General features: G+C 44.7%; 1 protein-coding gene across 6 annotated transcripts in view; it reads left to right on the forward strand.

Moving 5' to 3' along the window:
- TCERG1 (transcription elongation regulator 1) overlaps window positions 1-16,172 on the forward strand; it is a 34,280-nt gene that overhangs the window by 10,755 nt on the left and 7,353 nt on the right. For 2 of the 6 annotated variants that reach the window (XM_054168667.1, XM_054168671.1), the window contains 10 exons: window positions 1,317-1,379; window positions 2,644-2,844; window positions 4,358-4,473; window positions 5,560-5,648; window positions 6,584-6,744; window positions 7,583-7,649; window positions 8,568-8,703; window positions 9,603-9,692; window positions 10,423-10,541; window positions 12,592-12,742. In XM_054168667.1, the coding sequence (XP_054024642.1) occupies window positions 1,317-1,379; window positions 2,644-2,844; window positions 4,358-4,473; window positions 5,560-5,648; window positions 6,584-6,744; window positions 7,583-7,649; window positions 8,568-8,703; window positions 9,603-9,692; window positions 10,423-10,541; window positions 12,592-12,742 (1,193 nt within the window). The remainder of the gene's footprint in view (window positions 1-1,316; window positions 1,380-2,643; window positions 2,845-4,357; window positions 4,474-5,559; window positions 5,649-6,583; window positions 6,745-7,582; window positions 7,650-8,567; window positions 8,704-9,602; window positions 9,693-10,422; window positions 10,542-12,591; window positions 12,743-16,172) is intronic. The other 4 variants (XM_054168670.1, XM_054168672.1, XM_054168668.1 and 1 more) reach the window with 3 other exon arrangements.

Here is a 16,172-nt window from a genome sequence, read left to right on the forward strand (position 1 = left end):
AGATTCCTTTTCAAGTACATCACATGAAGGCTTCCCCCCCCCCCCCCCCAAATTTAGACAAACTCTTCATTCAGTGATGTCTGAGTCAATGTTTTTTTGTGTCTCAATTTGTACTTTTTTTTTAATCTAGTTTGGAATTCTTTCATTGGAATTCTAATTGAAGACCTTTATCATTCTGCCTTCTCAAAAATATTTTCCCCTCAGTTGGCAGGATTTTTGTGTGATTTCCATACCAGATCTCTAATGAAGAAACACAGAAATTGCTTTGGTTCTAAACACAGGGGTTTAATTTCACTTTGTGCTGGAGGATTTCCAACCTTGGATGATGGAATTGAAACCATTTAAGGGGAAGTTTCTGAAGCATTTCAGTTTCTGAGTGTCCAGACTGGATGAACATAGAGAGAACTTCTACAGTTTTCTTTCCTTCCTTTTTCAAATGCATTTCCCTTCCCCCTGTCTGATTTCCCACTGAATTCTGTGTCTAATAGAGGCGGATGAGATGCTTTCCTCTTTGTGGCCTTTCTGTGTCATTTCTTAGTGAGCTGGAGAGCAGAGCAGTGCATGATGCTACCTTTTTGAGGGCTGGTTATGCTGCTTTTAGAGCACTTTTCAGGAAAAAAAAAAAATAAAACAAGAAAATGTTTGCTGCCACTGACCCGGTGCAGCTGAGCGCCCCTCTCTGTGCAGCTTCATTGCTTCTGTTTCTCTTCCCCACCTTACTCCAACTCCAGCTTTCCCCTATGACCCTGTAACCTCAGCTTTCACTCCAAGTTGAACTTGGCTTTTGCCCCTCCACGCCTTGCTAGTCTGAGTAATTCAGTCTGTCCTTCTGCTCTTGCCACTGCCTTTCACATGCAGCAGCAGCCTGCAAGCAGCAGAGACCTTTGGGTTTGCTGTGTGGCTGCTCTCCGATGGCTCTGTCCCAGCAGAGGCTGTCGGAGGAGAACCACAGCCCCAGTGGGGCATTTTCCCGTGGCACTGGCCTGCAAGGAGATCTGAGTTCCCTCCTTGGCTGAACTTAAACCCCTGAGTCTTCAATGAAACACCTTTTTTTTTTTTAACTTAATGGCATCCCAATGAGGTGCTCAAGAGCTGGTTTAATGTAGGCAGAAATGGTTGCAGCAGCTTACCATTAGTTTTGTTTGATCTGGCATAAAACATCGGAGCAAAACTGATGGGCATTTCTGGCCGGGAGGCCAGCAGAAAGTGGCACCCCAAATGGTAGCAGGAAGCTTGTAGCAGCCAGCCCCCCCCAACCCCGTGGTAGCTGACCTCTGCTGGCAGCTTTCCAACATGCTTGCTTGTCCCTTTTGCAGGTGTAGCAATGATGCAAATAGTCAGCTGCCCGTATGTAAAGACAGTCGCTACCACCAAGACCGGTAATTTTCCAACCCATCTTAGTTCGTTTTGTCTGTAAGTTGGCATGGTAGTGAATGTTGTTGTTTATCTTTTCTTCATTTATTTGCTTCCCCAACTGAATGAATATTTATATACTTTTCTTTTTCAAACCAGTATAAATGCAAATATCCCATTTGGCCAGGAAATCACTTGCCCACATAACTGGTAGTGTTAGCTTATTTCATACCAAAACTCCAGAACACTTTAATCACTCAGTTCTGTAACAAGTGTGAAACTCCTCATGCCCATTCTCCTGAGTTCTGAGTTCCTTGTGTGTGGGTTTTTGTTTTCCTACCTCCACATGTGCAGTGACATGACTGTGCTCGCATGTTGGTGTGCGTGTTTGTGCGTCTCAGTATGAGTTTCATTCTTCAAACTGGGGGTTTAAGCCAAGTCACTTGCTGAGAGCACTTGCTGGCAATGTGTGCTTTTCTGGGATTTCCAAGGACAGACCTTTTCAGAGAAATGCTAAGGCCTCAAAATTATAATCTTGTAGTTCTAGTCCTATCCAGTTTGGGTTTCTAGAGCTTGACATCCAGCTCAGCTCAGTATATCCATTTGGTGGGGATGAGCACAGAAATAACAGGGTAGTGTGGTATTCCTTTGGATATCTACTTGCCATTTTGCTTAAGGGTGTGAAGAAAACTTGCTTAGCTTTTTTTTTTGTTCCCCCCAATCAGTCTGTAGCACTGAACAAAACCACCAGACTATTGGAAATTATTTCCTTCTCATCAGATTTTATCCAAGGCCCTGAATTAATTTTCCAAGTCAGGATTTGAGATTTCTCAAGAGTTCTGCTCCATATTACAATAGCTCAAATTCAAGCCACTGCTGTGTTTTTTTTTCAAGAGCAGTAGGAATCTCTCCTGAATGACAAGCAGAGGAGTAGATAATTTTAAAATCACTTTCTATAAAGATCTAATAAAGACTTTTTCAGTAAACAGAACACTCAATTTTGAAGTCTTACAGCTAACACCTAAAACCTCACAAGCATGGTGCAGACTTGCACCTTAATGTAAAAGTAAAAAGCTGCCTGAGTGGGGCATTGCTGGTTGTACAGGAGAGGAAGCTGAGGAGAGGGATGCAATTGAATCTGCCCACAGTCTTCATAGGCTGATTATTTGTAAATGAAGTCAGTGAAGTGCTAGGGTTTTGCTCTTAGGTACTTCCTTGTCACTTACTGGTTTCTTTCCCTTTTCCTTTTTTGTTTTTGTCTTTTCCCCTTTCCCCCCCTTCTCCCCACAGGTGTCCTGCCAGGCATGGCTCCTCCCATCGTGCCCATGATCCACCCCCAGGTTGCCATTGCTGCCTCACCTGCTACGCTGGCTGGAGCCAGTGCAGTCTCTGAGTGGACAGAGTACAAGACAGCAGATGGGAAGACTTACTATTATAACAACAGGACTTTGGAGTCAACGTGGGAGAAACCTCAAGAGCTGAAAGAGAAAGGTGCTCTTTGTTCTTACTATGACTGCTTGGAGCATCAGTGGTTGTGACTGAAAAAGTGGCAGCAGAGTATATCAAGTCCCTTTCCTCCCATAGGAGTGCTTTGAAATCCTGACCATAAGTGTCCATTTGAGTTGGTTTGCAGTCTAAACATTCCAGTTGCTTTGTTTCCCAATGTGTTCTAAGAGTGCTTGGTTTAGAGGTGCCCCCAAATCCCCTGGCACTTGGGTAAATGCCAGTTCCTACTCCAGCAAACAGTAAGTGCTTTATGTACTCACTGTGTGAGTGGATTCCAGTTGCAGAAAGATAGAAAGTGAGGGGCCAATGCAGATATTCTAAAGGCTGTGAACCAGGAGAGAATGAAGATGGTTGGAATGCTGAACTTGAGAAGCTAAGCATTTAAACACATTTGGAATATGAGGGGAAAATGAATCATCTCCCTCTGTGTGCATCCCAAAGTCCAGTTCTGGTTGTGTTCTCTGAGCTGTGTTTCTCTGAGTCTGTATCATGTCCACGAGTGGTGTCATCCTGGAGGGAAATTGTGCTTGTGTCATAAACAAGGAAGAAGGGGCAAAAATCCTGTGGGTTTTTAGTCAGTTTGCAGCCTTACAGGAACACAAATCCAGCTGAACTCAACTAGGTCTTTTATTGCCTGCTGAATCTTTGTTTAGAGAAATTCAGAGCACTCACACAGCTAGCTTAGTTCATACTCTTCTTTCTAAGCAGCATAAAGTAGCAGATCTTTTGACTGAGGTAAAAACATCTCTGACAGCAAATAGCAGCTTTGCTGAGTAAAGAGTATACATTTAATAGTTTTTAAATGGGGGCAGAGCAATCCTCTCTCTCAATTTTCTCTGCTTTTTATGGGGTTTTGTCATCAACATTTCCCATCTGAAAATGGCCCTCAGTGTAGCAATGTGGGCTGATACTTTTATTGATTGTAGGCAGGAAGGGGTTGGTCTCCTCTCCCAGGCAACCAGCACCAGAACAATAGGACACAGTCTCAAGCTGTGCCAGGGGAAGTTTAGGCTCGAGGTGAGGAGGAAGTTCTTCACAGAGAGAGTTGTTAGCTGTTGCAATGGGCTGCCCAGGGAGGTGGTGGAGTCACCGTCCCTGGAGGTGTTCAAGAGGGGATTGGACGTGGCACTTGGTGCCGTGGTCTAGTAGTCATGAAGTGTTGGGTGACAGGTTGGACTTGATGATCTTTGAGGTCTTTTCCAACCTTGTTGATTCTATGATGTTCCAGCTCTTTCTGTTGGCACATTTCACTTAGCTTTTTGATATTAAAGGGCTGCCTTACAGCATTTCATTTTCCAGTCCCAAGCAGATCTTGGTGCAGGAAATAATTGCATCTTTATAAGCAGACACTGCAAAACCCAAGAAGGACAGAAAGTGAAAACACATTAAAATTCAGTTTTGGGTTGCTATTGTGCTTGGAAAATCATTCTGAGGAAAATACATTTTGTTGTGGTTCTGGAATGGTTTTGGAAAGGGAAAAAATTCTGTCTTTATGTAGAAAAAATGGAAGAGAAGATTAAAGAGCCAATTAAAGAGCCCACAGAGGAGCCATTACCCATGGAGACAGAAGAAGAAGAGCCAAAAGAAGAACCTATAAAAGAACTTATAAAGGAGGTAAAAGACCTTGCAACCAAATAGTGTCAGCATTTTGAACCCTACAGCCTACAGGTGAGGCTGCGTTTGTAGACCAGGGGTATTGACAACAGGCACGGTTTGAGTTCTTCAGTTCCTGGGGTGATTTTGGACTCATAGCTGCTTTGCTGCCTCTTTTTTCTGTTGTTAATTGTTTGGGTTTTTTTTTTACATAAGGAAAAAGGTCATTTAAAGCAAAAATCCAGAGTATGTGAGCTGAGAAATTAGTAAGAGCATGGAAATCAAGTTAGCTCATCTCATAGATGTGATCATGTCTTGCTGATTTCTAAGGTGTGGGGGAAAACGAAATGTGTCCTGAATGTTTGACATCTCTCCTAGGTTTTTCTCTAGTTCTTTAATACTTCATTATGAAAAGCTTTAAAACAATTCTCACATGTTCTCCATGTGCTCTAACTGATAAGTTGAATCTGTTAGAAGCATGCCCTAGAAAATGTCTAGAGTGCAGGAAGCAAAATGAGCTTTTCCTGTAAAGTTTTTTCTTGTCCTGCTGAAAAAGCTTAGTTCTGAAAACACTGAGGTGTTGGAATAAAGAAAGTCAAAGCTTTTCTGCTGATTTCTGTCAACTTCAGTGTAGCTTTGTAGACCAAAGCACAGAATTTGGTTCCTGGGGTTTATTACTTCTCCACCCTGTTGACTGTGGAGCTGCTGGTTGGGTTATTTCTGCTACAAAGGTGACTGCAGATTTTTGACTGTCTCGTGTTCCAGTGAATTAGTTTTAAGAGTAAGTCAGAATCTCTTTGTGGGAACCTTCATCCTTGTCCCTGTGCTCAGGCCTTGTTTCAAGGACTCGTGCAGGAGTTTCCATGAGACTTCTCTGAAGTCAAAAGTTCAGTGAACACTTGGAGGTTTTCTGAATGGAGAATTTTGAGCAGCAGTTACTGCTAAAATTGCAACGCTTCTGTTTCAGGCACGGATGAGCTGCAGTTGTCAGCTGGTTACCAAAATACTGCCAGATGCATTTGCCTGTTTAAAACAAGCTGGTTGCTTTACAACAAATCATTGTCCTGCTGTCCTTGCATGAACCCTCTAACTTGTGTTTTCTTTGAGGAGCCGAAGGAGGAGGAGATGACTGAAGAAGAGAAAGCAGCTCAGAAGGCCAAGCCAGTAGCAACCACTCCTATTCCAGGAACCCCATGGTAGGTGATGGTTCTCCCTGTGACTCTTACTGTGGGACTGGAACATGGCGGCCTGTAAGCCACCAGGAAGGCTGCTGGGTTGTCTGGAACAGTGTGTGCAGGTCCTGTTCTTGGTGTGCTTCTGTCTCAAATGATGTTGAATTTCCCACAGCCAACACTGCCCATGATGTCTTGTGGTGTGTGTGTGGCTGTTCTACCACACATGAACCACAGGCCTGCAAAGGATGCTGCTAGTACAGCTCTCATATCCCAGCCCCTTTCAGCTGTCACCAGTTTCTGCTGGCCAAAAAAATACAATCCTGGACTACTTTTCCCCCAGGAAGAAGTAGGTGTGGGGAAGGAGATAGGTGTGGGCAAGGAGTAGGTGTGACTGTTGGCCAGAAGAGTCCTTTGGGGGTTTTCACTTGGCACAGGTACTGGTCAGGTGCCCCATCTGTTTGATGTCATGGTGAGGATACTTCTTCTGCAGAATCTGTTTGGATGGCCAAGGTAATTTAGACATTACAATTTAGACATTGGCCCTTTTTTTACTGATCTTTGTTACCTAGGACTGTCTCTGTGGTTGTTTTCATCCCATCCTTTTTTAAGTTCTGGCAAAATCATTACGTTCCTTTTTCTCTCCTTTTGTGAGACAGTGAAGAGATGAGGTCAGTGTTACCCCAAAAGGTGATTCACCTGTCAAAGCCTTTTTCTGGAGAAGCACTGTGCATGCAGCAGCTCCTCATGAAGCCACTTAACCATTGCACTTCCAGTCTGCTAGGGGAGAAAAGCAGCAATTCCACGTCTCATTTGGGCAGTAGGAGTGTCTGGGAGTGGTGCAGCGAGTGTAGCTGGGTCTGTCTAGGATGACTGGGCTTGCCCCAGTCTGAGTTGTAGCATCAGGTGTGGACAGCAAGGTGTGATCCAGCTGTTGTGTCTGACTGTCAACCCCCTAGGTGTGTGGTGTGGACCGGTGATGAGCGTGTCTTCTTCTACAACCCCACCACGCGTCTGTCCATGTGGGACCGACCCGACGACCTCATTGGAAGAGCTGATGTCGACAAGATTATCCAAGAACCTCCTCACAAAAAAGGAATGGAAGAAGCAAAAAAACTTAGTAAGAGCATGACTGAGTGCTTCTGTGACCTCCTTGTCTTCTTCAGAAGTTTGAATGTAACTGATAACTTCTTTGGTGTTGGCTTCCAAAGCTGGCAACATCCAAACGAGCAAGAGAAATGTCAGGAATACTTTAAAATGTGTCTGGCTTTGGAACTGAAGAGAGTGTTGGGAATGGAGGTTGATAGAGTCCTTTGTGAAGAAGTAGGCTGTCAAGAAGAAAGAGAGGTTAACTGTTTTCTAAATGACACCAGGCTGAAAAAAACAAAACCCAACAGTCTTCAGTACCAAAAACAAAAAGGAAAAGGTTGTGTGTGTGTGTTATAAGCAGAAAGAATTTGGGGGCCAGGAAAGATTTATCATAAGGTAGGAATGGGCTCTCACATAAGAGGATTTATCTTGGAGAACACCAACTGGGATGCAGCTTGGAAACAGCTGCCAAGAGCAGAGGACGTTCAAGAGGCTGCTGAAATAAGACCTTGCTTTGGCATGAGTTCTTGTAAATGATCCTGGGATGACAGGGGCTTGGTAGTTGGAGGTGAGCAAAGTGCAAGCAGGTGATCAGGAGACCCAAATGTGCTTCACTGGCTTGTTCAGCCTGAGGTTATTTCTCCTGGAAACAAGAGGTCAGTGTTTTGTCACTTTAAATCCAAAGCTGGCCACAAGTCAATTAGCCCTGCCAGCAAGTTCCCACTGTGTTATTCTGAAAGCCCCATTATCTCCTTTGCCTGGACATATCATTGCTGTACACGTTGCCCTCTGTTTGGGTACAGCTCTTCATTTGTCAGTGAGAAGCTTCATAAACACAATATCTAAAGTGTTGTTGCAATCTGTTACAGTCAGAGAAGAGCACGAATCCACAGAGGATGCAAACGAGGACGAGCCCATCAAAATCAAGAAGCGCAAGTAAGTTTGATCAGTGCTCAGGGGGCTCTGGGGATAAATACCTGAGGCTCTTCAGCTGAGGGTGTGCTTGTGTTCAGCAGGGCAATAACTGATAGAATTGTGGAATGGCTTAGGTTGGAAGGCACCTTAGAGATCCATCTATTCCAACATCTCAACTAGACTCAGCGGCTTGAGGCCTCATCTAACCTGGCCTTGAACAGTCCAGGGAGGAGGCATCCACAGCCTCTCTGGGCAACCTGTTCCAGAGTCTCACCACCCACCTACTGAGGAACTTCTTTCTGTGGTCCAGTCTAAACCTCCTCTCTGTCAGCTTAAAACCATACCCCCTTGTCCTATTGCTAGGCAGCCTTATTAAAAGTCCCTCAAGCCTTCCCACAGGATCCTTTCAGGTATTGGAAGGCAGCTTTAAGGTCGCCCCAGAGTCGTCTTTTCTCTAGGCTGAACAACCCCAGTTCCCTCAGCCTATATTCATAGCAGAGGTGTTCCAGCCCTCTTCTGAACAGCTTTGGTGAAATTATCAGCTTCCTGCTGTTTTACTTGGGCAGCTCAAATATTTCCCTGAGACAGCTGAAATTCCTGGATAGATGAAATAGCATCAATCATCGGAAATGGTATCAGCTGCTGAATCCAAGGACTATTTTGAGTGCAGTTCAGCATAGTTTGTTTCTGTTGCTTGTTTATCCATCTTGTTAATTTCTGTGCACTGAGGTTTTGTTGCCAGAAGCTCCAGCCATGCAGATTTTCCTGGTGATTGCTCTGCTATAAAAGCTCTCAGAGAATGGCTCTCAGGATTTGAAAGCCTGTGCTTCTGAAGTAACTGGTCGTGCTCATTCTGTCCTGGTGGAGTTAATTTCTAACCTGCAGGGTTTGTCATGTCACTTCCCTTAGTTATGCTGTGTGTTTAATTTTTTTTTTCAGGAAGGATGATAACAAAGATATTGATTCAGAGAAGGAGGCTGCTATGGAAGCTGAAATTAAAGCCGCCCGAGAGAGAGCCATTGTCCCACTGGAGGCTCGGATGAAACAGTTCAAGGACATGCTTCTAGAAAGAGGGGTCAGAGAAATCTGTGTGTGTGAGGGAGAGAGGGAGGGGGTGGTTCAGGCAGAGATTTCAGCTCTTGGTGCATTCAGAGCCTGCAGTGCTTTATGTGAGGCAAACCATCTCATCCTTCCTCTGCACAGTGGATGCATTTGGTACCAGCTTTCAAAGAGCATTGTGGTTATAGAAAACCTTTGATTTCCAAGTGACTGAAATTAAGCAGCATCAGGGCAGACTGATTTATTTTTTAAGTATTTTTCCAAGTAATTACCTAATTGAAAGCTGCCATAGAAAATAAATCAGTCAGACTGGACACATCCTTATGTGAGCATCCTGTGTGAGACAGCGAGTTCTGTTTGCTCTTAGCCTTTGTTGGGAGACTTTTAGTCAATTAAATTTGAAATCTGCTTGATGCCAGTCATCTTTGACAGAGAAATGAGGCTGTTAAGATGTAAATGTATGGGGAAACTTAAAGTACAGTGGTTCCAGCTGCCTATGCAGCTTTCATTTAGTTTCAATACCTGGGTTTATGTGGTAGTTTTGATAAAGCTTTATTTAAGATGAGCAGGAAAGCACTTAAATCCATCTTTTGTAGCAGAGCTGTTTGCACTCACAACACTTACAAAAGCTACAGAGCAGCTGTGGGCTGTGAGAAGAGAATCTCAAGGCTTTCTTCTGATGGATTGATGGGTTTTTAAGTGTCACACAGCAGCAGTAATTAAGGGTGTGTTGTGTTACTTAGTAGTTTTCAGAGCCCATTAGTGTCGAATCATCTGTTAGTGAGGGAAACTCCAGGATGAGGTGGTTTTACTCTTCTTATCAGATGTCCTATAGTTTTCCAGCAAAACTGCTTAACTTCTGTATGTTTGAGGAGGCTTAACCATTAGCTGAATTCTGACTTCTTTTAATTAAAGGTTTCTGCTTTTTCAACGTGGGAGAAAGAGCTGCACAAGATAGTTTTTGATCCTCGTTACTTACTCCTCAACCCAAAAGAAAGAAAACAGGTAAAAGAGAAGATAACCTCTCTCCCCATCCTCAGTCTGCTGCTTCTGTCCCTGCTCACCTTCCAGGCTAAGCAGTGTCCTTGGGGTGGGGGTGGGGGGTGGTGGTTGCTATGCTTAGGGTTTGTCTGGTAACAGAAGGAAGCAGCAAGAAAAGAAGCAAGTTGATGGTTTCATTTCTCCTGTGGTTGGAAGATCTAATATTTTTAACAGTGAAAGTTGTGTACTTCCATAGAGCTTCCAAATCCTGAATGGGAATCACCAGTATCTCTTTGAAATATTGGTGTAATGTATAATCTATTTATGACATAGTGGGAGGGGGAGGACCTAAAGTGCGTTTTTATTGTTAAAGAAGTTCTCGCTCCAGAAGCTTTTCTTCAGCTGGATGTAGGGAAATGGAAAACTTCAAGATTACAGGAAGTGTTCTGCTGGCTTAAAGGTATGACCCAGAGGAATGGAGTGTAAGAAGCTTCACAGGTCTCAGGCTGTGTTTAGATGCAGTTCATGTATCATCCCCTGTGTTCAGCAGGGTGGGGTAATCTACATGTTCAAACACAAAGGGTCCCTAACCCTTCGTACTGCCTTCTCTGTTGGGTCTGTGGTGAGAGGAAAGGAAATAGGAGAAAGGGAAATAAGGGAAAAGGAAGAAATGTTGTTTTCCCCCCTGCCCTTGCCTAGAGCTGAGGTGACCTGAGGTGTGTATGCTCTGTGTTGGTGACTGGTGTTTCTGTAGGTGTTTGATCAGTATGTGAAAACGCGAGCAGAAGAGGAGCGCAAGGAGAAGAAAAACAAAATAATGCAGGCCAAGGAGGATTTCAAGAAAATGATGGAAGAAGCAAAGATTAATCCAAGGTAAGAGCTTCTTTCCTGCTCATAGGCATAACCTCTATTAGAACACGGTGTGTTGGGTGACATTAGGCCCTGTTAACCTCTTTCAGAAGGGGCAAAGGACAAAAATTCACACTATCTCATTGAAATCCTCTTCTGCCTGCTTGTGTTCCCATAGCCCCATGAAATAACAGCCCCTGTGGTTTACAGTGATTCACTTGGAAGAAGTCCCCAGCACTCTGGACTATCAGACAGGCCTTGTGCTCCACCAGAAGTTTTCTGTAATAGCCTCCTTCTGATCAGTAGTCTCTGAGAAGTGCTAGGGAGGTTTCTTCAGTGTGAAGGGGCTGAGGGGTGTTTTTGTGGTTACAAAGTGTGCTCATCATCACGGGGCAGAATGTTCTGGTTGCTTTAATACAGAAATGATTACATCCTCCTGCTGTGCAGACCTGCTTGCAGTGATAGCAGGGAGGCCATGCAGTGAATGTACAGAACATGCAACACTTTACTGCCTGGATTATTTGCTTCCCAGCTTTCTCACACAGAGATCATTAGCTATGTGCCTGTGTCACCAGCTGAGCCCCAAAACATTCTCTTTCAGCACCTCTTGGCCTAGCTGACAGGAATTCTTTTACAGTGAAATAACAACTCATTTTTTTCCTTCAGCTGCCTTTCTCTTTTTTTCAGTGACCCATTTTGGAAATCTGAGGGAAAACCACTGTTATGTTAGCTTTTAAATTGCCTCAGAAGTAATTAATAACTCTCATTTAAACACCCAGCTGCTCAGTTAACAAGGGTAGCAGTTTTGTAGTAGACTGGGAAGAATGGAGTCATGGAAATGGTTTAAGACAAAGCTCATCAGTAGTAAGTTTAATAAATAATTCTGAAACTTAAGGTGGGCTGCTGTGTTAGCTTTAGTATCCTCAACTTCATCTCCAGTGATTGAGACTGACTTACCTGGTTCTGGGCTGGGGTGGGAAAGAGAGTTCCAGCTGAGATACTGTCTTGTTTAATCTTATCCTTTGTCTTCTGGTTTCAGTGTTTGTCTAAAGGTATTGCTGTACTCCTGTGAGTGCCAGACTGGTTTTTTATCATCTATCTCAGTCCAACATGCTCAAGAGTTTGTGTTCCACTTCACTTAAACAGCTCTTGTTCTTCAATATAGCTGTACATTCACTTTCTAATCTTTTTGAATAAGCTACCAAATTCTCTTCTTGTTTCAATTTACCCTACAGCAACAGTAGGCTGGATTTTCCAAGTCTAATTATTTCCATGCTGTGATGAAAACATTCGTATGATTATAAGTGTCTCACGTATTCTTGGGGCCAGATTTGCATCAGAGCTTGGAAAAAGCACAGTAGTGGTTTTTTTCGAGGTAAGTGGCAGTACCACATCTACTGCACAGCTTGGAATCTGGCCCTGGAGGTGAGAGAAGGCTCAGGGAAGGCTGTGGGGATCGTAGGCCAAAAGCCCTCTGCCTGTAGTGTGGAGATGCCTCAGCTCCCTGTGGTTTGAGATCAGGTTGTGCAATGTTCACTGTAGGAGCAAAAAAAAAAAGGTTCAGCCATTGTGACTAATACCAACAGGTGATTTTTTTTTTTTGGTGTTTTTTCCTTGTTCAACTCTTAGCATGGTTTGGCTGCAAGTGAGTGCACCTAAAATTTTCAGTTCCACAGCTGTGAAGTGCCTGGCAGGCTGGTGGCTGAACTGCTCACCCACAAGAAAGGAAGATGTTAATTTTTTTTCTAGACCACTTGAGTTTTTCCATTTCTTCTTCTTGGTTGCGTTGCAATCTCTCTCCTGTGCCTGCACTTTCTGCAGGTAGCTGTAGTCCAACAAACCATCCCCCCACCCCCCCACCTTCCCCTTTTGTCTGTGACAAAAGCTTCCATGTGTGTGCCTACGCCCTTCTACATAGAGCAGTGATGGAGCAGTTCTAGCGAGCCTGCAGGACCTTGGGTTTGTTTTTGCACTGTGCTCTGGCACATCCCAGCAGAAGGAATTTTTCTCTGCTGAACCTGCTCCCCAGCAAAGACAGCTCTGCCAAATGAGTTCACTTGCCATTTTGTTGCAGAACTACTTTTAGTGAATTTGCAGCCAAGCATGCTAAAGACTCGAGGTTCAAGGCAATTGAAAAGATGAAAGATCGAGAGGCCTTGTTTAATGAGTTTATCACAGCGGCAAGAAAGAAGGAAAAAGAAGACTCGAAGACCAGAGGGGAGAAGGTAAGGAGAATCTTTTAGTCTTAGCAGTGTGAGTGGTGTGAGTCTGAGAGAGGGGTGGGGACAGCCTGTGCCTGCTTTCCAGGGAGCCCTCAGACATGGTCCTTCTCTCTCAGTAGAGGTTGTGCAGCCTAAACACTTCCCACCTATCCCTTTGGTCTCTCTGAGCTGTACTGACTTTTACAGTAGAGAGAACTGAAGTGTTACATTTTTTTGGTGAAGCTGAGTTTACCTTATCCCTTTTTTTCATTTACCTAAGCAAGTAGCATTCTTATCTGTAATAATGCCTGATTTTTTTTAAAACACATTTTTTTGGTTTGTTTCCCTGAAGCATTAGAAGGAAAAGGATTGGTGTCCTGTTTGGCCCCAGAGCTGGCCGTGGCCTCTCTGCTCTCAGTGGGGGAAGTGAGAACCTGCAGTTCTCTGTAGGATCTTCCATTTAAATTGCAGACAGCTTCCATACCCATCCAAAGCCAGCACTGCAGTGCCTTCTGAATCTTCCAGTAAATATTTCCTGTGTAGGAACTGCTGCTCATCAGAGTGAAGGGTCAGCTGCTAAAGCCTGAGGGATTCCCCGTGTCCCTTGGCCCTGTTGGCCATAGCAGAGCAAGCTGCTGGAGAGGTGGCCTCGGGTGTTAGCGCAGAGCGCAGCCACTGCCCTGCGTGATCTGTGTGGTGTGAGAGTGGGGAAAGTGACCTCTGAGCATGATCACTGCTGCCAGTTCACAGCCTGTAATATTTATACTATAAATGTACTGCAAATTCCACCTACTGAGAACGCTCCCAGGTGAGAAAATGCTGAGTGCCAGCTGAGAGCTGGGGGCAGCTTGGTTGTCCAGCGAGTTCTGCGCACGTTTCAAACCCAGCTGCTCTGCTTTGATCCCATTCTACACTCAGCTTTTCCCCACTGCTGGCTCCTTGCTGATAACCTTTCGTGCTAGCAGAGAGAGAGGAGCTGGTGTCGCTCAAAGCCAGACCGCTCCACGCACCCCGATCCTGTGATGGTATGCTGGCTAAGAATGTGCCATCCTAAAGCCTTCTTCCAAAGAAGAAGCAAACCCAGCTGCTGCGTGGTGGTGTTGCATGACTGCCCTACTGCTGCAAAGTTCAAAGGGAGAGCCTGTGTGTGTGTGTGTGTGTTTGCTCTGGAAATGATGTTCTGTTGTTGGGCTTGTGGTGGTTTGGTTTGGTTTTTTTGGTTTGTTGTGTTTCTTTTTGATTTTTTTTCCCTTTAAGCCTTTTGTAACCATTTTATGTATTCTGTTTTATAACAAGTGGATAGACTTTACAGTTATGTGCTGTGCGGCCTGGCAATCAGTTCAGTCTGACAGCTGTCAATCACTGACACACAAATATTATGGGATTCCCTAGTGAGGAAAGCATTGGTATCTCTGTGTGGTGACTTTAGCCTCCCGCCCTTCCGGTACTTTACATTTTTTTAGTCTTTTACCTTGTGAAGTGATGATGAGAGTTGTACCTGCAATGTCTTAACTGCCAAAAAAAAAGACTTCTAAATACACCTGAAATAGTTTCAGTTTTATTTTCCTTTGCTTTTCAAAGTGCTTAAAACCTTTCAAAGTGCTTAAAACCTTTCAAAGTGCTTAAAACCTAAAAGAACGTTTTTTAAGGCGTTTTCACCTGAAGCTTTCTCAGTCTGTTTTTGCTTTGTCGTGGTTTGGTTTGATTTGTTTTGTTTTGTTTAAAGAAGAAACAAAAAAAGCCCCAGACCTTGATTTAAGGGAGGCTTCACTTCACAGAAATCTTTAATGTAAGGGTTTTTTAAATCGTGGAAGGGTTGGATTGATTGATTGGGTTTGGGTGGGGTTTTTTTTTGCTGCCCTGAGGTATGGCTTGTTGGGTGATGCTGGAGCAGCCAGCTCTTCAGTGGGTGGGGTTTGGTTATCTGGCTGATTTCAGTGAGGAAATACAACCTTGGTGGCAAAGGAGGAAGTGCCAGGAGGGTTTCAGGGCGTGGAGGAGGGGACCTGGGCTGGTAATGCTTAGCAAGCTACTGCTGTGCTGTCCCAGGACACAGCACTGCCCCATGTCCTTGATGAGACCTGTGGCAGCAGCAGAGCCTGATACCCCCTTGCCACAGACTGAGAGAAACCTCCAATTGCAGAGGTCCCACAGCCCCCTGTGCTGGTGGCTGCTCAGCAGTCCTGTGTCACCACCTCCCAACAGCTCTCTTAGTAAGCTAGCTTCTGTGTATAGATCCCTAACCTCACAATGTCACGGAGCTGTGACCTTAACAGAGTATTCCCTGGGGAGATGGTTTTGACTAATTTGTTTGAGTTTTCATCTATTTTTCAAATTGAAACCCAAGCTGCAGCACCTGCATGGAGGGTGGCTTAAGCTCAACCCATGCTGCAAAGTCTGGAAGTGTCCCTCTCTTTTTCTGGGGAGGGAGCTGGCTGTGCCCTCCTGCTTCTCTGCACATCCACAGCCATAATTTGAGCAGGAGTAAGCACACAGCTTGAGGGGGCTCAGGTGGCTGCTGGTGGTCCCACAGAAGCACCATTCTGCAGATCATGCTGTTCTTCCTAGATTTGGGTTGTACTGCAGTGGGTGCCATGGTGCTGCCCACAGTGTTGATGCTATGGGGCAGGGATCCATGGGGGTGCAGTGTTGATGATATGGGGCAGACCCACAGGTGGTTTGGGCAGTGCTGCTGTTGAGACTTGGCCATACCCTTACCTTACAGACTTCTGTGGTAACATCTGGGAGTCATTTGACTTTGAAGGAATATTTCTTATGTCAAGGCTTAGAAAGCTTCACCCTTTTGATACTGCATGCTTGTTTTAAGATGTTTTACAACAAGATTCTTAATTTTACAGTGAGTAAATGGTTTGCTTAGCATTTTGTTCAGCTGCTGTAAGAAGAAGTGCTAGTGCTGTAGATATAGAGCACCTGGCACTAACCAGGTGTTTTCTAACCTCTGCTCTCTTCATCTCCTTGCTAAGATAGTAAAGGAAAAACCCTATAAAGCCTTTTATGTTTATATGTTAATATTGTGAAGAACTAAAATTCTTTGGGGTCAAGGCTGCAGAGTGTTGGTTCTAATTTCATTTTGTTCTTGCACTCAGTAACTAAACACATCTTGGGGGAATGGGGCTGGGACAGTTCTCTGGCAAGCCAGAATTTGTTGGTCTGTCCATGTGCTGCCTTCCCTCATGAACCTCACTGTGCTGCAGCTCCACTGCTTTAGTGGGTTTCTGTTTTGAAGGGGAGATGAGTAATGAAAACTGAATGGCCACCCCTTCCAGGCTTGGGGGTTTTAACCAGTGTGCCACGCAGAAGGGTTGATGCCGTGGCCCAGCAGGGTTTGGGGTGCTGTGAAGGCAGCATGCTTCACTTTGTGTGGGGAGTCACTGGAGGCATCCCCTGGCACTCAGTGAGAAATGGGGCTGAAGGGTCAAACCAGGCTTGGGAT

The sequence above is a fragment of the Dryobates pubescens genome, chromosome 16 (assembly GCF_014839835.1).
Source record: "Dryobates pubescens isolate bDryPub1 chromosome 16, bDryPub1.pri, whole genome shotgun sequence".
NCBI lineage: Eukaryota > Metazoa > Chordata > Aves > Piciformes > Picidae > Dryobates > Dryobates pubescens.